General features: G+C 50.1%; 1 protein-coding gene across 12 annotated transcripts in view; it reads right to left on the bottom strand.

The window, feature by feature from the left end:
• Positions 1-21,599, bottom strand: part of SETD5 (SET domain containing 5) — an 83,934-nt gene that overhangs the window by 40,858 nt on the left and 21,477 nt on the right. For 2 of the 12 annotated variants that reach the window (XM_056129743.1, XM_056129750.1), the window contains exons 1-7: positions 5,702-5,841; positions 5,121-5,218; positions 4,744-4,967; positions 1,406-1,598; positions 999-1,104; positions 468-676; positions 94-152 (exon numbers count right to left, since the gene is read on the bottom strand). In XM_056129743.1, the coding sequence (XP_055985718.1) occupies positions 94-152; positions 468-676; positions 999-1,104; positions 1,406-1,497 (466 nt within the window). In that variant the 5' untranslated portion in view covers positions 1,498-1,598; positions 4,744-4,967; positions 5,121-5,218; positions 5,702-5,841. Of the gene's footprint in view, positions 1-93; positions 153-344; positions 386-467; positions 677-998; positions 1,105-1,405; positions 1,599-4,743; positions 4,968-5,120; positions 5,219-5,701; positions 5,887-21,599 lie in introns of those variants that run through there. The other 10 variants (XM_056129748.1, XM_056129753.1, XM_056129747.1 and 7 more) reach the window with 7 other exon arrangements.

Below are 21,599 nucleotides of genomic sequence, written 5' to 3'. Positions count from 1 at the left end.
CGCCACGCTCGGCCCAGGACCAGAGAACGAAATGAGGTTGCAAGATGACTGCTGGGGGAGGGGCCGGGCGGAGGGGTGCGGGGAAGCGCTCACCTGATATGTTGTCCTGCTTCCGCCGGTGGAGTCTAATAACCTTCCCCCTGCTCATTCCCCTGGAGAGGGAAAAGAAACTCGCATAGTCCTGGGGTAGCGCCTGGCGCGGCACGGCGGGCGGGAGAAGCGGCTCTGTGGACACTGCCCCCTTCCGCCCGCCCGCCCGCCAGAGGCTGCCTGGACCTTCATCTCCTATCAAAGTCAACTGCTTTAGCCTCAACCTCTCTTTCCTTGCGGCCAGCAATTCTCACCTAGTGCAGAGAATTCGCGCCAAGGAGCACTAAGGGACCATCTACATCGACAAACACAAGAGAGAAGACTTTGAGCTGCGCCCCCCACCCCACGACCGGGAGGAGCCCAGCGCCCAGACCCACCTGCACTTGTCGCAGTTGAGAAGGAAGCCATCCTGAGAAAGACCACAAGGACACCAGGTGGGAACGGTCTCTCCTCCAGAGTTCGGGCTATCTCCGCAGCGCTCCTCCACGGGCGACGGCAGGCCGTTCAGGTCCGAACGAGGGATGATCGTCTGGACAGGGGGAGAAGCAGGAGGTGTCGGAGGAGGAGGGGCTCCGTAAGTATGGTCCTGAAAATAAGATTTTTTAAATCAACAGTGTCCAAACACTGGCCCCTCTCTCCCCTAAAGTAAGAACACGTGGAAAGAAAGAAGAAAGCGGTACCCTTCGTTTGGGGGGCTTCAACCAGCCAAGTGATAAAACGAAAGGCCAAGGTGAACTGGGGCATAAAAACAAGAGCAATGATGCAGGGCTGGACGTCCGCTGGAGCCCAGAAGTGCGAAAGGGGCAACTTCGTCATGCTGCAGGCGCACATTCCGAGAGAGTCCCGCTGCGTGGGAACGGCCACGCCGCAGGAGGCTGGCTGCGGGGAGAGACGCGGAGGCTACTCACAGCGTAAGGCAGTCCTCGGCACCCATGCCTCTGAGTGGTCCCATAGTTAGGAGTGGAATACACGCTCTTCTCATTAACTGCTGGACTAGCTTCCACAGATTCAGGGCTGCACAGGGGCGAAAAGCAACGCATGATAGCATAGCACCTAACCTCCCGGCAGCCGACACTTAACCTCCCCTCTAGACCCGCCTCCTGCCACACCACCAGCCACTAGAATTAAACAAAAAAGAAAAGAAAAGGAAAAAAAGAAAAAAACTCCGTGAGGCAATCTGCTCAGGGGCTAAGCCTGGAACTAACAGGGCAGTGCTGTTACGCGTGCACCGGCGTGACAGGAAGCCGGGAGAGGCAGCTGTCCCCAGGCAGGCAGCTGGGAGACAAGGTGTCCCTAGCGACAAACACAGACGTACCAGCTGAGCGGGGAGCTTCCCCTAGAGGAGCCACTGTGGGCTGCTTTAGACTCAGAGCTATTCTTCTTAATTGGATCGCTTAATACTTCCATGAAACCTCACATGACATGTGCAGTGAGGGGGGTGACGAAAGTGCCTTCCGCACCGCCCCCGGGACCAGGCCCTCTTCCATTCACTACCAAGACAGGAAGCCCTGAGGAGAGCACAGGTAAAAACAACGGCATCTTATATTTATCAGACCGCTCATCTTGAACCCCCACACCGTCCAGAACTTCAGAGCAATTATTTCTCATCTACAACTGACATGCAAGCACACCACAGAGACACCGAACAGCCGCGTGGCGACTCCTCGGAGAATCGAAATGCAAGTGCGCCCCGACGTTCTTCGTCTAGCGACATGCTAGCAGCAGAGCTGGCCGCCACTCAGAACGACCCATTATTTCTCCGTTCGGTGCTTTTTAGAAACAGATTCTTATATACAGGTCCACGTGTACACGCGTACATTCATTTCGTCTCTGCAACCACTAAATCCGGTACACACAGTGCCCCACTTTCAAGGAGGGGAGCCGAGGTGGTGAGGTAACATGCCTCCAGGACTCGAAACAGTGTCTGACTCCAAACACTGCCTTTTCCTCGATCCCGAAAATCTTTGGAAAGCAAAGTAACATTCTACCTTTTAGGCGGTAACACACACAGACACAAAACGTGAGTAGCAAAGAACAAAAACCGAGTATTGGGGTTAGAAAAAGACCTTCAACTCTTAACTGCTACCTGGTTATTAGCTTTTGGGGACTGAAAGATCATTAGAGAATACACTTGTATAGCTCTGCAGAACTGAGCTGAATAATGGATTATCTGTCATTGAAATGAATCAGAACAGAGACTCACACACTAGGAACGCCCCAATCAAGCCTAAACTCCCGTCGGAATGGGAGGTTCTTCCAGGGAATCAAGATCAGTCTGTCTGCACGACCCTTTTCCTGTTCGGGATACACAGGCTCGGTACTTGGCAGGAGTATTTCAAGTCTCAAGTACGCATTTCAATGCGATGCAATCAGCGGAGAAGTGAGGGATAAAAGAAAACGCTCAGATACGCATCCAACTCACCCAGTCCTATGCTCCGAAACTGTAGGAAGGGGTCTGATTAATGACAGCAAAGGGCTTTTCTAGGTGAAGAAGAGCTCAGACATAGGAAAGCATTCTCTCGTTAGTTACGTGCATGCACTTTATGACTTAAGAGTATTTGCAAGGTGGGACTGGGGTGGGGGTGGGGGACATCTAGAATGCAGGTCGGTATTCTTGAGCAAAAGGCGACACGCTAACCGAGAGACAATCAGCTCGGAGGATTAGCAAACAGGTGGGGTTTCCTAAATGAAACCAAAGGCAAACGAGCATTAATGAAATGAAGGTAGAATTTAGTTTCTGTGATGGACAGTGAAAATAAAGCAATTAACTTTTTTACAACATTGTTGATTTACTGGATTAACAAGTATTGCAAAGAGCTACACATACTTTAATGAAGAGATTTTGCACCACTGAACACCGGGGTGAAATATGACAACTGTTTATTAGAAATGGTTTTGAAGGAACCAGGAAAAAGGGAAAAGTTGCATGAAAATACAAGATGGCCATGGAGATGGGGCCATGTTGGCTTTTCTTACCCATCTCCAAACCGGCCCAATACGCACATACGCACGGCATGCGCGACTCTAGGGAATGAAAATAAAATGCCTATTGGGGACGTTAACCAGCCACCCCGCTGCACGGAACACAGCGTTTCCTCTCCGGCTATCTGAGCCGAACGCCGAAACTGCAGCTCACGTTCTGATTAGGAAACGGCAATATGCATTTCGGTTACTGGTTAAACGTGAAAAGATGAACTATTGGGTTCCCTAAGACATTTCGTGCCACGCAGCCGGCCAGTCCATATTTTCGGATGTGTTTTAGATTCTGCAGTGCTGCCTCTTTGCATTAGTCGACTGCTTTGTTCAACTGTTGGAGTCTCTTCTCCAATGTCAGAGTGACAGCTTGGCCCATACACAGAGACAAACCAAGCTCGCAACAGTTCTACCCCATCAACTCTGCTCCAAATGTAATAGGAAATAACCTAACAGAAAGACCTGCAATTTAAGGCAGAACCATAAATTCCAAAGAATTACTTGTTTCTACTGTCTCTACACAAAGAGATTTACCAAGAGATATACAAAACATGCAGAATGCATATGGCTGCCATCAGATCGAAAATCCCAGAACGGAATTCAGTGGAGTCTGGGCTCCAAACCAGGGTTAATCCCAGAGCGTTGAAGAGTTGACTCTGCCTGGCAGTGGGATTCGCAGGATCCAAACCATTAATAATGCAGCAGAACGGTATATACAATGGGTACAACAGCGCGGGCAGCCTGCGCTTTAGAAAAGTTATGTAACTATGTAACCATCGTTTTGGCCATAGTTAGCAGTATTCTTGTCTGAAAACTATGGAAGCAAATATTTCCAGGAAACAGAAATAATGCAGTCAAATTTTTAGGCCAAAAGTATTTTTTGTTTCTGCAATTACTTCTGGACTTCCTAGCAACATTTATGAGCACTGTGGGGGGGAAAATACCAGTTTCAATAATTACTCACTACTTTAGGTTCATTTCTTTTTTAACAATCCAAACTCACTGACTTCATCTCTGTTCTCACAAGCGTTAATGCTGCTTAGCTACAGTTTGCTTTTAATCCGTATAGGAGGTAAGTGGCTGGCTTTATAAAAGTTCATCAGCATTATACAAAAACCACCTACTAATGCAACGTAATTTTTAAGTGAAATAATTGCAAAATTGTAAATCTCAGCTTTTGGTAAAATCAAATCTCTTTGACATGCAGAAAAAAAGGAGGGAGAAGGGGAGAGAGAGAGGGAGAGGGAGAGGGAGAGAGGGAGAGAGAGGAAGGGGGTTGGGGAAGAAAGAAAAGACTAAACAAGCCAACAAGAAACAAACGGGGGGGGGGAAGTCCTGTAAGGAAATTACCCCCCCTTCCCACCCCCTCCCCCCTTTCCCTTTTTACACGGGAATTAAGACCCCAAAGCTGCTTTTTCGTCCCGGACTACCCCAGAATAGCTTTTACACTGCTTCTCGGGTACTTTCAAGTCTTCCTCTTTAAGGAGGTCAGTACATATTCATGATACCCTAGGTGGTTTTGTGAAGAAATGCACATTCTACAATCACATTTTCGGTCTTAAGGCAGAAAACCACTCTTAACCAGGGATGCAAGTGAACCCCCAGTTCTGGTACAGATGTTGCGCTTTGCTGCCCGGGACTGAAACCGCCAAGAGAAACGGGAATCCGAGCGACACCCACCTCACTCAGGAAGTGGCTGTGGGATCAAGAGTCTGAACTGGACCTGAACACATTCAAAACACCAGGATTGCTCCAGCCCAGACCCTAATCCCTGGTCCTGCCTGGAATAGACTTGGCTTCCGGGGGATGCTGCCCCCTAGGCCCCTTGGCTCTCTGTCGCTGGACTCTCACATCCTGCTGTGGTGCCACTTCGTCTTGAAAGGTGGGGGGCTTCCACTTCCTTTCTGTAAGCAAGGAAGACCGGGTACAAGGGAGGTAAAAGGACAAGAGGGGGGGGTCTGTGAGCAGGGGGGTCTTGGACAATTTAAAGGAGAAGGGACACAAAAGACTCAAAGGGTCACAACCGTGAATGATAAAGTTCCATAATGAAGGCCTACCTTCATTTGCATTTCGCATTTAAATTCTTCAAGAACTGAGAGTCTATTTTAGGGATTGGGCTTTTCGACAAACTCTGAATTCCTAAAGCTGCTCTTAGCTGAAAAAAAAGTTTGGTACCACTGATTTTGAAGGTCCTCTTTCTAGGCAATGAGCATCATAAAAAACATGACATCACTTTCCACCCCCCGCCGCGTGAGAACGCCTCAGCAACTGCCCCGTTACTCTAGGACAAGGAAGATACGTAGGAAGAGGCCTTCAGGGAAAATCAGCTCCAGGGAACTTCCCTACGTCCACCGCGATCGTTAACTCCGTGAGAGCAGGCAGGGCACCGACTTCACCCGAATCTCCCCCCGCCCATCAAAAACAAGGGTCACCCCTACTTGGTGAGCCTCAATCTGATGCGTCAGCAACCCCGCCCTGCACACTCCTCTCCTCTAGACCCCTCTGCCCTCCAGCTTCTGGGGTGGGGCAGGGAAAGGGAAAGGTGGTTTACAGCAGACTGGGTTTAGAAGCAAACAGTCCCTCCGTTTCCCCTCCGAGGCCCAGAGAGCCGTGTCCACGGACAGGAAGCAGCACTTACTCGGATCCAGCAGCCATATCTGAGTAGGGTGTGTCTGGTGTGGTGACTCCCAGAGGGACCGCAATGCTCATGACGTCCAGCACGGCAGAGTGGGGATTACGGGGTCCAATTACTGGAGACTGGCCACTCTGGGAGTGGGGGCGAGCTGCACAGTCTCAGCCAACATGTTATGGACATGAGGAATCCTGCCAGGGAAGAGGAAAACACCCGGTGACAAGGCTGTTCTCGACAGGTTCTCCGTGTGGTCGAGGGGGAAGGGCCCAGGCAGGAGAGAGAACGCCGCGTGCATGTGAGGCCCAGAGTTTGATGCCCGCGCTCCACTGGGGTGATCCTACCCCATCAATCATCTCCCCCCAAACACGAATGAAGTCTTTTCCCATCCTTGAACCGGTCTTTCATGGGGGTGGGAGGGCACACACCTGGTGCCGCTCAGGACTTCCTTCTAGCAGGCTTGGGAGACCATACAGGGTGCCAGGGATCAAACCCGGGGTGGCCACAGGCAAGGCAAATGCCCTACCTGTATTGCTCCAGCCCGCTAAACAGGGTTTGAAAAACATAAACGTAAACAGGGGCTACACTTGGCTCTCGGTTTATTATATGCTTGACGTTCAATAATTACGCTCATTTGTCGTTTTTACGCAAATATTTCTCCTTTGAGGTAGTGCAAAAGTAATATATAGTTCTTCAAGGTTATGCCTAAGTGTATTTCCCTCAATCTACAACTGCTCAAACAAAATTTTCTAGGACTTAGTTTAGAAAGTTTTAAGACTGCTACCAGAACCCCATCTGCTGCCTACAAGAAAACCACTTAAGCCTGGCACGTCTCCTCCTCTCCCTGTCTCCCCAGTAAGGAAAGACCCTCAATGGCAAAAGGCAGAGGAGTGGAAAGCAGTGTCCTGCAGCTGGATTCCTTTTCTTTGGTGATGGAAGGACCAAATCCGGGATCTCACATACGACAGGTGACTTCTTCACCAGTTCAGTGTCCCGAGTACAGAAGTTACACGCATACCTGGCAATTCCAGGACACAGGCCCGATCCCTCGCCCAAAGCCTCCCAACCAGCCCTGAAGACCCCTCGCTGTTTGCTGGTGGGGGATCCTGCTGCACCCGAGCACCAAAGGGCACCCTCAGATGGAAACTGCAGCAGGGCCAGAGTAATCCCTGGGTTCCAGAGCACCTTGGGGAGAGCACCACCCACCCACCAAACAACAACCCAACAGATCAAGGTCTGCTTCCTTTAAACTTAAGAGGTTAGAGGTCAATCTTTTATCTGATTCAGTAGCACTGCTCCTTACTACTATCTCGTATCTCATTTTGATATTAGAATCTGGTACTAGGGAATATCGGATTAGTGCATTTTGCAGGCACTAGTCATTGAATAAAGACTCACTTTTCAAAGAGCACAGTTTCCTGACAGAGAGAAAAGTTTTGTATAGGGGCTGGAGAACAGCTAGAACAGTGGCTGACCTGAGTGATCCTATGACACCAAATAAGGTTCCCTTAGAACCACCAGCAGCAATCCCTGAGCACCGCGCCAGGAGTGCGCCCTGAGTACTGCTGGGTGTTGGCAAAAAAGGGGAAACTTTGTGAGCAAATGCAGCTGAGGACACCTTGAGGTGATGGCCACAGGCAGGGAACTTTGCATGAGTACTGACATGAGCACTGAACCAGCTGAATTTTGAAACAGACACATGAACACTTTATTCAAGGGTGGAAAGTAGAAGTAGGGCTGAGCGCAGAGGTAAGGTGCTTGCCCTGCAGCCACCTCACCTGGGTTTGAACCCCAGAACTACGTGTTCCTTGAGCCCCAGCCGGAGTGATCTGGGAGCGCAGAGCTAGGAGGAAGCCCTGAGCACTGCTGGGTTTGGTGCCTCCCTCCCCCCTCCCCCCATAGCAGCCGTAAGATGAACAGATACGAAGGAATAATGATGTAGACGAAATTTTTGCATGTTTTTATATGGCATAAAGTCAGTATGGCTGTTTAAAAAAATCAATTATGTTTCAATTAAAAAGACAAAAAAAAATCACAAAGATATTCATTTAAGACAACACCAAAGAAGGTTAAGGGTTGTTTAAACTCAAAATACCAAATGTAGTAAACAGCAAACAATATGAGCACACATTTTATGAATGGAAGAGTTAGTTACAGGGCCTCCCCTGTGAGGGCCGGTGGGCTGCTCGGCCAGTGATCCTGGGCCCAGTGAGGGTCTGCTCGGCCTGTGAGAACGTTTAGACGGCACATAACGTGAGATGCTCTCAGCGGATCTTGAAGAAGTCAGTTCCTGTGCACCAGAAGGAGGCAAAGACGGGGAGGGACACAGCGCGGAGCCTCACCGTGCAGCAGGGCGTCCGAGGCTGTTCAGCCAGAGGCCACACTGTGCAACTCACACAGAAGTGAACGGGCGCGTCTCCCGTCTCTGGCTTCCGCCCAGTCCAGAAAGGAGAGTGACTAACACTGACTTTCTGCCTCAGGCCCATGTTACATGTCAATGTTTCTTTCCCGAACCATATTTCCAAACAGAGATCTGGCAGTTTATCTTCCAACTCTCTGTGAAACTGAAATAAAATCTACAAAAGAAAAATACTTATCAAATAAGCAAAAAAAAGTACAGTAAAAATACTGTCTCGCCCCCTCCCCCCACACCCACACACACCTCTTTGGCTCCACACCTGGTGATGCACAGGGGTTCCTCCTGGCTCTACACTCAGGAATCACTCCTGGCGGTGCTCAGGGCACATTATGGGATGCCGGGGATCGGACTCGGGTTGGCTGCGTACAAGGAGAACACTTTATGCACGGTACTATCTCTCCGGCCTTGGAGATATGTCTTTACATCTCTTTTTCTAGGACTAGCAGTGCTGTGGGTGCTGTGGAGCGCATATTAACATCTAAAACATTAAAAAGGGAAAAAGTCCCAAACAAAGCAGAAACACGAACTGAATTTTACTTTCCGCAGAAGGCCCCCTCCGCCCCGCCAACTGACCAGCATTTACAGTCTTTAGCCACAGCTGTTCCTTCTCCACAAAAGGGTTTTGAGATGAAAGATAACACAGGGAGAGCAGGCGCACAGCGCAGGCTGCGTGCAGAGGGCGCTTGCTTGCTTGCTTCAGCTGACCTGGTTCAACCCCCAGCACCCCAGATGGTCCCCCGAGCCCTCCAGGAGTGATCCCTGGGCACAGACCCATGAGTAAGCCTGAGCACAGCTGGGTGTGGTCCCAAAGCCAAAAAGAGAACTTAGAAACCTAAGCTGCTATTCTCTTATTTTTCTGACTAATCTTAAAAAGACGATTCAAAGAAAAATTACTTTATGTAATATCTCCATGATAATGATTCAAAGCCTAACAAAATTCTGACTCAAGCTACTTTTACAAGGCCAGGGCCAGAACGATGGTTCGATGGGCTGAGTCTAGCTCTGCACGCAGGAGCCCAGCGCACCGCCAGCCGTGAGCCCCCAGCACAGAGAGAGGCAGGAAGGGGCACCTGAGCACCTCGGAGTGAAGAAAACAGACCAAGGAAAAAGGAGCCAAGAGGAGAGCAAAGGAAAGGGGCCAAGGCTGAGCGCAGGCCCCCGGCCCTCGGCCAGCGAGTACGGAGGACGAGGTGCCACTGCACCACGGGTATGGCCCGCGGTTCCGGAGCACGCCCAGGACTGGCCCCTGAGCAGAGCCAGGAGTGAGCCCTGAGAACAGCTGGGTGTGCCCCCCCAACACATTTATAGTATTGAGGTTTCCACGACTCAAAAAATGGCCACGAAATCAAATTTCTTAGTAACTCTGAAAATAATCCTTTCTCTGAAGGAATTATGTAGCACTGCGGAACATTCACCTCTTATGTTAAGTGAAGAACTTCTAAAGGACAATCTATATTCAGCATCTTCTGTCTCTGGAGGGGCCACACGGCAGACAGTGCTCAGGTGGATAAGCACGCCAGGCCCCGAGCGCACTTCAGCTGTGTGCAAAGCCTTACCACCACACTCTCCCTCCACCCCTCCTGCAGTACTTTCCTTCTAAGAATATGAGCCTTGTAAATTAAGACAAATTGACTATCACCTATCAGAGAGCCAAGGGAAGAGCCTGGAGCGGGCACCCACTATCAACAGGTGGGAGAGGGTGGGACACTCTCCCGTGGAGGGCCCGTCTCTTCATCTCACAAACACGGCGAAGGAATTTCCACCTTATCCTCTGCTCTAATTCCAATGCCAGAACAGTGCCAAGAACGCGGTGGGTATTTGAGGAGTGTTGGTAGTGAACAGAGAATAATCACCATCATCTCAACACATGACTGAAACTCATTAAAGGCGGAAACGTTCAAACAGTTTTTAAGAATTTGGCTCAGTCACCTTTTGGTAAACCTCTGGTAAAGGTAAAGGTAAAGGCCCTCCCGTTGATCTTCGATTTGCTCGAGCGGGCCCAGTAACGTCTCCATTGGAGACTTTGTTGTTACTGTGTCTGGCATATAGAATACTCTCGGTAGCTTGCCGGGCTCTCCGAGAGGGGCGGAGGAATCGAACTCGGGCCGGCCATGTTGGCCGCTTGTAAGGCGAACGCCCTACCGCTGTGCTATCACTCCTCTGAATAGGAAGTTTCCCCAAAATTATCTGTCAGTAGCTCTGAATACCTAGGAAAAGTTCAGACATAAACTTAGTACAGAGAAAAGTAACGTTCATGGACACAGAGAATAGAGTTCTACAGTAACTTTCTTTCATTTCCCTGCATCTCGGCCACCCTACAGCCCACCTGCAACTAGCACTGAGACCCCATCCTCAGTAAGGCCAGGCCCTCAGGAATGGAAGACGATCCTTATTTGATGTGAGAAGCGGCAGACCGCTTCACAGGGCCAAGGGCCACAGGGGCCATCTGCTTCACTTCGAATCAGAACGCCCATTTCCAGGGCCTTCGTCAGTTTCACCCTTTCACAAATTCAGGCCTTTTACCCAAACAGCAAAATTCCTCTAAGTCAGACAAGGACATCGTGCAAGTTCAAGGCCAGAGAGAGAGAAGAGCAGGTTGGGTGCTTGCTTTACACACTGCTGACCTGGGCTCAATCCTTGGCATCCTCAATGGTTTACCCAGCCCCACCCGGAGTAATTCCTGAGCACAGAGCAGGATACACCCTGAGCACTGCAAGGCGTGCCCCCCCCCCCCAGTACAAGTTAATACCGTTCTTTTCTCCTCCCTCCAGTGGGTCCCTCCCTCCAAGGTCCCTTCTTGCAGCAATCTAGTCCTTTTCCTATCTCTATGGAAAACTAATGCCAAAGGAAGTCCACTCTGTAACAGAAGCACGCGGACACGTGTGAATTCTGAAATCAGAGCCATAGAAGTTGGGGCCAGAGAGAGAGAAGCAGTGTTGAGGAACTTGCTCTGCACACGGCTGACCCTGGTTCAGGACCCTTCAAAACAGGGTCCCCGAACACAAAGCCCGAGTAAGCCCCAGCATCGCTGCGTGTGGCCAAACACCACGACGCTTCCAACAAAACCCGACCAGGGCCAGGGCAGCACAGGGGAGAAAGAAAAAGCACACAGCCAGGTGTGGTCCCTCAAAACGAAAGAAGCACAAAAGGCGACACTACTCGGGGCCAGAGTGGCGCCCCGTGGGTAGGGTGGTAGGACGACGGCCTTGCACGGGTCTGACCTAGATGCGGTCCCAGCAGCCCTGATGGTCCCCGAGCCCACCACTTTCATGCAAGGGGGAAAGTTCCTGGCATGCACATGGGCCCCCAGTGCTGCTTAGAGTAACCCCTAAGCACAGAGCTGGGAACAGACGACCCCTCCCTCAAGTAAGACCCCAAGCCAAACAAAAAGGAACCATAGTAACTTCTTAGAAGAAGAAACAGGTGGTGAGCCAGGAAACAGTGCAATTTGCCAGTCCCCAGGTGAGGCATTGATACCGGAAGTGCTAACAGGTATGGGAGAAACTCATCTGTGGGATCCCTGTTTCTAAGCCATAGAGATAAAATATACTTTACATCGGTCTTTTGATGGAATACCAACCTAAAAAAACCAGAAAACAAAACATTCTTTAGAAACTTTTCAACGAGCCTTCTTATAATTATTATAAAAAGAAAAGGTTTTGCGGCAGAAGAGACAGCGTGGCAGGCAGGGGGCTGGCCTTGTACGTGGCCCACCCAGGTCCCATCCCCAGCATCCCATATGGTCCCCTTAGCACTGCCAGGAGTAGCCTCCGAGCAGCGCTGGCTGGAGCCCCTCTTCCCCCCAAAAACAATCCCCAAAAGAAAAGCAAATGTATAGACAAGAGTAGGAAGAATAAGAAGGGGGAAAACAAGCTACGAGGCAGGACACTTCTTCAGCAACAAAAAACTGTGACAGAGGGAAAAAATATATACATATATAAAGCAGGGAGAAAAAAGTATCAGAATTTCACTTGAATATCAATTTGAGCATTTCCAGAATAAACCAAAATCTACAGGAACATAAGTACTTGGACTCAGAAACAGAACCAGCCTGTCTCCCAGTACCGGGTACGCTTTGGAGAAGTCACCATTTACATGCAGTTTCTAGGGAAAAAAGCTGTTCTACAGAACATGCCAGAAATGGTTTATAATTACCCGTCTTTTTAATTGGGTTCAAAATAGTTTCTGTATGCGTCAGTCTGACAGTCTCCCCTCTATGTGACTTGCACAAACCCATGTGATTTGTCTGGTCACTCCAGAGAACAGACAGAAAGTGTTTCTAGAACAATTCCAGCAGAGTCTTCAGGAAAAGAGATTGCATCAGCCAGGTGAGCCGGAAGCAGCTGGGAGTCAAGCAGCTCGTAAGGGCCGATCCCATGAAAGGGACTCAGAACAAGTGGGCCTCAGAGAGGCCAGGCCGAGGCCCGGCAGGGGGAGGGGGAGGGCGGGGCGGGGGAGAGGGGCCTCGACTGCAGGCTGTCTCGGCGGAGGCTGCGGACCTTGGCCTCCCTCCCAGGAATGACGCAATCCCGATGCACAAGATCGGAGAACGCCTGCTACCAGCCCATGCAGGCAGCACTCGGCCAGGGCGGGCGCAATCTCGAGCAACTCTCCGCCACTGCCTGAGCGCCCGGCTCCTCCTCAGTTTCGGCCGCCGACAAAACATGGAAGCCGCATGGATTTACATACGAGCCAACAAACCGTGCTCTCAAAGTATTCCTTTTCACTTTCTGGCAGCCATCAAGAAATCTGAACACAACTACAGCCATTTTTATAAATGTAATTTTTCATTCATAGGAACCGAAAGATTGCACATTAAAAGCGTTTTATTTGTACATATGTGTACATATGAGAGTGCTCATTAATTCAGGTTCAGACAGGGCTAACTTTGAAACGAGCTGAAACATGTTTGAAAGCAGCAAGAGTGCGGGGGGATGGCAGGAAGCAAGGCTTGCCCTGCACACGGCTGGGCCCAGGGTGGGCCCCACAGCAAGCGCGCCCCCCCGCCCCCCCACCGACAGGCATGTAGCAGACAACAGAGCTCCTTCTCACTTGGACCGTCGGCAGAGGTCAGCACACTTGGCAAGGGCAACAAAGCGATTCCAGATCTTCTAAGGTTGACCATTATTTCTGTCATATTAGTCACAACTTCCTATTTTAGGGTCTAACTTAAAAATACCCTCAATTGAAAGCTCCTCCTTGGATTTCTCTCCAGCCAGGCGCTCCCCACCCGGGGGGGGGGGGGGGGGGCGGTGGGAGAACGGATGGGGCAGCTCACTAGTGTCACGACCTCAGGTTCTTTGCAGATATTGTTTCGCTTGGGGGGGTCAAGCACACAAGTGCTCTGGGCTTATTTCTGGCCCTGCTGAGGGATCATTCCTGGTGGCTCTCGGAGACCATATGACGCTGGAAGAACTAATCTAAGTCGTGGTTTGGTTCTAAGCAAGGCAAGCACCCAGCCTGCTGTACTGCCTCTCCGGCCCGTATCCTGCACCCCGCCGCCATGTACTAAATGAAAGGCCCTGCACATAATAGACCAGTTTCCAAATAACAACTAGTCAGAAGCCATTACTCAAATTTCTCCCTTAATTGGATCCACAAAACACAGCATCTGGAGGCATACTCTGAACTTAGCGTTTTAGGCCCATACTATTCCTGTAGTTAAACTCTTAAATAATGAAATAATGAAAATTAAGAAACAGTATCTGTATAATTCAGAAGCAAAAAAACCCACAAATTTATCTTAATAAAAAATTTCAACTAGAATTAAAAGAAAATAATCATTAACATTCAACTTTTGCACCTATTGATTATTCAAAATCTATTCCACAGTGAATTTATTCATTTTGGGGCCACCCCTGGCTGTGTTCAGGGTTTAGTCCTGACAGGGCTTGGATGATCACATGTGGTGCTGGGGAATCAAACCCGGCCCTTACCCGGGTACTATCTTTCCAGCCCCTGAATTTATTCTTCAGTGCTTCTCTGTTTAAATTTCCTTCTTCGGAGTTTCAGTAATAGGGGGAGATAAGGCGCTTGCCTTGTACGTGCCACATGAATCCCTTGCACCGCAAAACACCCCCAAAGCATCTCTAGGACGGATTCCCGAGCAGAGCCAGGCGTGAGCCCTGAGCACTGCCTGGTGAGACCTGCAAACCAAACCCTAACAGCAACAGAAATAAAGAACAAATTAAAATGCGACGAAGGCCCATCTGCATTTTATTTCCCCAACCAACTTCTCTGAGAACTGACGTGGTTGCTGCATAATACCCCTCTCTCATCTCCACCCTACACTGAAGCATCAAGTGAAACTGGTGTGTGCTTCTGACTTGGGCAAAGACGAAATACAGAAGGAAAAACAGGAAAAACAGAAGGCTTTGGGAAGTTTAAGAACCAGCCTACAACTAAGTCTGGTGACCCCCACGGTAGGGGAAATCACTTTTAAAATAAGCTCGCAATTACCCACAGCAAAATCTTTGTCCTATATTTTTGTTAAATGCCGGAACCGAGGAGACAGTCCGGCGGGGAGGGAACCTCGCCACACATATTCCCCGAGTCTGCGGGAGAGATTTCTGCACCGCCAGGTATGGCCCCCCAAAGCAACAAAAAGATCCTGAAACCGGCGCTGGAAGAGGCGGCCAAGTCCCAGCTTCTCCGCGGGCAGCCGAGACCCGCCCATCCCGCTGACTCAAGGCCGCAGGCCTGGCAGATGCAGCGCCCAGAGTGAGTGGTTCTCTGGAACCTTTAAATATGCGAGCAGTAGAAGGAGCTATTTTAGCCCGAACATGGCTTGCATTCTTTTTCCTTTTCTCCAACAGTGTACTTTAATTTCGCTACAGTAGCCAATGTGAGAAGTGGCTAAGGAGGACACGGGGAGGGTGAACAGGGAGATAATGATAAGCACGGGCAGGAGCAAGAGGACGTTCTTGCCCATCCTGAGATCCAGGCTAACCTGGGTACCAGATCCACGTAACCTGGGTAGCAGAACTGAGGGTGGCAATCTGAAGGAAGCCAGGAGAGGAAGGGTTGAGAAGCGGTTCAAGTGAAGGGGAGCCAGGGCCCGGGGGCGCGGGGGAGGGGAAGCAGAGAGGAAAAGAGGGGAAGGAGGAGAGTGAGCTAGAGCGCACAGCAGTGGGCACTCGCCTCAAAAGCTGCTCAGGTTTGATCCCCGGCACCCACAGGGACCCCCAGCAGCAGCAGTGATTCCTGGCGAAGAGACAGGAGTAAGCTCTGAGCACTGTTGGGTGTCGCCCCAAAAGCAAACAGAACTCTGTGAGGAAAAGGGCTGGGCTCCCCGAGTCCTCTGGATCCAAGGTCAGCAGCTCTCCTGGTAGCAACAATGGCCATCCTGGGGGCCTGGGCGTGGCACTAGAAACCCAGGCCTAGAAATGCTCGAAGTTCACCAGAGGCTTCATTAAAATCCAGGCATTTTAAAAATCCAGCGTTAGCCTAACCCAAAATTTAAAAAAATATTTTTTGGAAGGGGGTCAAGGCCAGTGGTGCTGGGGGTCAAACCGGCAAGCGCCTGTCACCTCTCCAGCCCCTCTGCAAAACCTTTTTATAACCAGAACAAATGTCATTAGACATACAAAATTGCACTAGAAGTGCCAGGATGAGTCATACCCAAATAAAAACAAAGTATTACAAATTTGAGAGTGAGACAAAAAACAACAACAAAGAAGCACTTTATTGGCATTCATGCAAGACACGGGCAGGTATCGGGGTCTCAGGCGAACAGGCCCGGCTCTAAGGAAGGTTTTCGGCTTTAAGTAGAAAATCAAGCTGACGACAGCAAAGAACTTTGAGGGCCAATGTCTCCCAAGGACATCGCTTCCAAGAACAACATTCTTCAGACTTCCTTTCTCTTTTGGTTTCTGGACCACACCCAGCCATGCTCGGAGGTTATTCCTGGTTGTGCACTCAGGAATTGCTCCTGGTGGTGCGCCTGGAGATGCTAAGGGATGCCGGGGATCAAACCCAAATTTGCCGCGTGCAAGGCGAGCGCCGTACCGGCCGTGCTGGGGCTCCAGCCCCAATAGGCTCAAGATTTTCGAATGGTTCTGCCCTAAAACGTTTGGAGTCCAGGCAAGCTGACCACACCGAGAGGAAAATGACCCTTCCTGCCTTTCCAGCCAGATCTTCCTCCATTTCAAACCCTGAAATGGGTTCCACACTGACACAGCACTCACACCCACTGTATTTTTAATATACATAATTTCTCCAGTCAAGAAGCTCAGCCTAATTATTTTACAAATAAAGCAGAGCTACAAAATTAATACCTCACACACATAACGGTGTTCAGAATAAAGAAAAACTAGATTGTCATGTATTTTGAATACCACCTAAGACAGCAACATAAAAGTTAAAACAAAAAACTTGAAATCAAGCACCTATTTTTGGTGTTACTTTAGACCAACAAATCTAGATTAAAATCCCTGGCTGGAGAAATGATGCAGCGGGCAGGGCACTTGCCTTGCACATGACTGACCCAGTTCCGTCCCCGACATTCCATACGGTTCGGTTCGCCCTGAGCACTTCGAGGCACGCCCCCCCCCCCCCCACACACACACCACACTCTGTCCTCCCATTGTTCATCGATTTGCTCGAGCAGGCCCAGTAACGTCTCCATCGTGAGACTTGTTACTGTGTTTGGCATATCGAATACGTCACGGGGAGCTTGCCAGGCTTTGCCGTAAGAGCAAGATACACTCGGTAGCTTGCCGGCTCTCCGAGAGGGGCGGAGGAATAGAACCGGGCTTGGCCAGGCTGACTACACGCAAGGCAAACGCCCTATCGCTCAAACAACACCAAAAAAATTCCTGGCTCTCCAGGGATCTATAGACTCCACATTCTCTAGTTTTGTTTCTGGGCCACACCTGGGGGTGCTCAGGGCTCACTCGGGTTCAGTGCTCTTGAGTCACTCCTGGCAGAGCTCTGGGGACCATATGGGATGCAGGGGATTGAACCTGGGCCAGCCGCGTGCAAGGTCAGCGCCCTCTGGACTGTGCTCCGGCTCTGGGCCCAGGTTTACCCTTAATGCTTGGCCGGAGCAGACACGGTTCAGAAGTGTGCTGCATGACTGGGAGAGGCTCCGGGCAGCACCCCTGCCGAGTCCCTAAGGGGGAAGGCTGGAGACAGCGCAGGGCGTAAGCCAGCCAGGTCCAATCTCCAGCACTGAGTAGGGCCCCCAGGCCCCATCAGGAATGGCCCCAAACAAAACAAATCAAAAATATCCCCACCCACCCCCAAGAAAACAAAAAGAAACAAAGAAATGGAGACTCTAAGCTCCAGACCTCTCACATCTTTCTAAACAAGGTCCATTCAACACAAATGGCTGAGTGGGGCTGAGGGGCAGAGCAGAAGGGTGCTTGCCACACGCCCATCTCCGCCAGATGCAGCTCCCAACAAACCCCCCTTACTTCAATGATTTTTTTTAATCCAAAGCAGGAGAGGCAAGTTCCTCAGGTAGGCCTGCGTGCCAATGGCTGCATCTTCACAACTGTGAGGGGCAAAACCCAGAACCAACCCCCTTTGCCCAATCCTGATGTGCTCTCCCACTAACGAGTCAGTTCCCCCTCAGAAACACCCCAAAACCACTCTCCAGTTTATCAGTCACATATTGGGAATCTCTTACTGTTCTGACAGAATGAATCGCCAGCTGGGCACAGAGAAAATTCTACTAAAGAGCGAAGGAACCAGGTCACATACACAGATACACATGTCCTGTGACCCCTGGCACACTGCACGCCCGAGACAGTTTCCAGAGAGGTAAAACCAATCTTACATTTCCACACACAGGAGAGTCTCTTCCCTTTCTCCCCCAGTTTCAGACAATTTCAATTCTAGCTTTCACCAGAGGCTTTTCTCCACAGTAAGAGACCTACAGAGAAACTCAACTGCACATTCTCAACAAGTCTGACACATTCTCGGGACTACCGAGTGGATATCCTTTTGTTCTCTAAGATTCTTCTATGCTAAACAGAACATCAGTCTTTAAATTAAGTTTGGCCAGGGATCTTCAAAATGTAATTTAGATGAGGCACCATTTTCAAACCAAGGTTCTTAAACTTCGAGCTAGGGGTATGGCTGGAGGCGCAGTACAAACAACCCGGCCTGACTTCCGAAGGGTTCGGGACTGTCCCTGTCCCTGGTGGGACCGACAGAGGCGCCACAGGCTCAGCACGCACATGCTTTGGGCTGTCGAGCGCCAGCACCACACGGGCACGAAGAACAGAGCCAGAGTCTCACGCAGCCTCTCAGCACCAGCAGTTGTGACCCCAAAACAATGGACCCCCCCAACAAACAAAATGATCTAGCAGTCCTGCTTCAGGGACACAAGATGTAATGTCTCATTAAAAATTTAAGAATTTCTTTTTAGTTTCTGGGCCACGCCTGGCGACCAGGCTCGAGGGACCTTCTGGGGTACTGGGCATGGAGTCTGGTGAGCACTCCGCCCCCCGAGCTATGCCTCTGGCCTGACACTCCATTTCTAAACACCCTGGGAAAGAGAAGAAATGGCGAAATACGAAGAAACATGGCAACAGCAATCTGCTAGAAGATTCCAGAAACTGACTAATGCTGTCGCGCAACTACACGTTTGTTTGTTTGTTAAACCTCACCAGGCCACCAGGCAACCACCGGGTCCAAACCCAAGGCCCCGGACAGAGGAGCAAGCTGCTCTTTGGGGGTCGGCCCTGCAGCACACAGAACCGGGGGGCGCCTCTGCTTCCCTCCGGAAACAGTTTCCAGGCTGTCCTTCATGCATCTTCCCACAAACAGCCTCACCGATTTAGGATCTCAAAGTTGGACAAGAGCAATGAGCTGGTCTCATTACCTCTGAGGACTTAATTCTCCAATCTCCTCTTATTCTTCCATGATATTAGCCTTCCCAAAGCAAAATTCTGCCTGCTGGGTTCAAATGTCAGCCTGAATGGAACAGGACATTCTATTCTTTGCTTATTAGCCAGGCATCTGATTCCTCCCCTCCAAAACTTTATCTAATACGCTTTTTTGGGGGGCTGGAGCGATAGCCCAGCAGGTAGGGCATTTGCCTTGCACGCGGCAGACCTGGCCAACCCAGGTTCGATTCCTCCGCCCCTCTCGGAGAGCCCAGCAAGCTACCGAGAGTATCTCGCCTGGCAAGCTACCTGTGACGTATTCGATATGCCAAACAGAGTAACAACAATCTCACAATGATGGAGACGTTAATGGGCCCGCTGGAGCAAACTGATGAACTACAGGAGGACAGTGCTACAGTGCTATCTTTTTCATCCATAAAAATATTTATTATGGCGCCTGAGAAATGGAACAGTGAGCAGGTAAGTCTTGTGTGCAGCCGACCAGGGTTCAATCAAGAACCTCTAGGAGTGATTCCTGAGCAGAGCTGGGTGTTACCCCCCCAACAAAAACAAAAACAAAACAAAAAAGCAAAGAAAAATTTTAAAAGGAGAAAATCTGTACAAATACAAATCCAGGGAGACCCGAGAATGAGCTCCTGAATCCTACACAGTTCCAACCAGCAGCTGATTCGTGGTGAATTCAGATCAAAGTGAAATTGGTTGCTTGTTTGTCCCCCAAATGAAGACAGAGAAGGGGATCGTTCTGACGCAAAAGGTTATGATGGGGAATAAGCCTAATGCTTATTAATACTCAGCTGGACATCTGCTGAGTAATGTTCAGGCTTCCTAACTGTATTCTTCTGGCCACTAGGAATGTCTCAGTCCTTCTTCGGGGCCCTCCCTTCACCCCACCCTACACTCGGCAGCTGAAAGCCACATCCCACAACTGCTGTCACGGAAGCTCATTTATCAGACCAGCTTCATAAACCCATGGTTAAATGTCGAAACAGATGAACTAGCCACAAAAATTCGTGGATACACTGGCCTCCCAGCTGAGAACTCTGGGCACCCCGGGAGGGGGCAGCCAAGGCCAGCGGCCACACTCACATGTCACAGCCTCCACGCAACGGCCCGACTCCACCACCTCGCACGACCAAGCTCGGCAGATTCCAAAGTCCCCAACATTTCAGGTACACCGGCCTTCAAGCGAAGAGCCGTGGGGTCTCCCACCCCCACCATCCTTCCAGCAGGCCTGGCAGCCACCCCACACGCCACTGCCCCCGCCAGGTAAGCTCAAGGCCAGTTTCCGCACAACTCCTCCAAGCTCTCCAGGCCCAACAGCCCAGTCGGAGGACACCAAATGAGACGGGAAAGGAACAAAGACGCCAACCAGGCTCAATAAACAAAATCATTACAGAGAAGGCTCAGCGAGCAGCAGCAGCTTAGTACACCCTCAGACAAGGACTTACTGTCCCCAAAGTGAAATGTAACAATTTTCGAATTTTCTTTTTCTTGCTTTTGATAATTGCATTAGTTATTTAGTTGTAACAAACAATATATAACACATAATTTGGGGCCTGCTAAGGGTGCAGGGCTTGGGGAATGGTTGGGAACATGGAGACAGTGGTGGAGGGAAGGTCACACTGGTAGAGGGCCTGATGTCGGAGAACCGAATGCCTGTAGCAAACGCATCATGAGCAACGCTGTAAACCAAAGTGTTTTAGTAAAGGTGTGTGTGAGGAAAATGGATCCGTCAATCAAGAAACAGGTAACAAAAAAGGCAGCCAAGCAGTTGTGGAAGATAGTGACATAGCAAATGTCCAACAATGGGCTGATATCCAGAAAACTAAAGAACTCACACAAACCAGAACAATGAAAGCAACTTCATTTTTTTCAAATGGTGAGCAAACCCTGAATATTTATTCATGGGTGATAAAAGGGGTTTGGAGTGACGGTACAGCGGTTAGGGAGCTACCCTTGTATGTGGCCAACCCAGGTACGATCCTGAGCACAGAGCTAGGAGTAAGCCCAGAGTACTGCTGGGTGTTGTCCCCAAAATCAAAAAATAAAACAGAATCAAAGTTGACAAATAAACCCAGACATAGGGGAAAAATGGCCAACACATCACTCGTTACAAGAGAAACTCACTGTCACTGTCCTCCCACTGTTCATCGATTTGCTCGAGCGGGCCCAGTAACGTCTCCATTGTTACCGTGTTTGGCATATTGATACGTCACGGGTAGCTTGCCAGGCTTTGCCGTGCGGGCGAGATACTTCCGGTAGCTTGCCGGGGTCTCCAAATGCAAGCCAATCACAATGAGCTATCACCTCACACCCAGGAGTGGCCAAGCCCGAAAGGACAGAAAACAAAAGTTGGTGGCTAGAGAAGGGAAGGTGGGCACATTGCTGGGAACGTGAATTAGTGCAGCCTCTCTGGGGAACAGAAGATGCCTTAGAAAGTCCAAGGAGAACTACTGTGTGATGCAGGGACACCGCTTCCAGGGATGCTTTGGAAGACAGTGGCTGAACAGCCCTCGTCTCTGCACTCAAAGGGAGGCAAGAAGCCGTGCCTTTGGGACAACACGGACGATCAGTGAAGTGCCACGAAGTGGAGCACACTCACAGGCGGTTTCACTCAGACACGGATAAAAAT

This window comes from Sorex fumeus, unplaced genomic scaffold (genome assembly GCF_029834395.1).
Source record: "Sorex fumeus unplaced genomic scaffold, SorFum_2.1 ptg000072l, whole genome shotgun sequence".
Classification (NCBI taxonomy): domain Eukaryota; kingdom Metazoa; phylum Chordata; class Mammalia; order Eulipotyphla; family Soricidae; genus Sorex; species Sorex fumeus.
The sequence above is the reverse complement of the archived record's forward strand: the minus strand, read 5'-3'. Positions and strand labels throughout refer to the sequence as shown.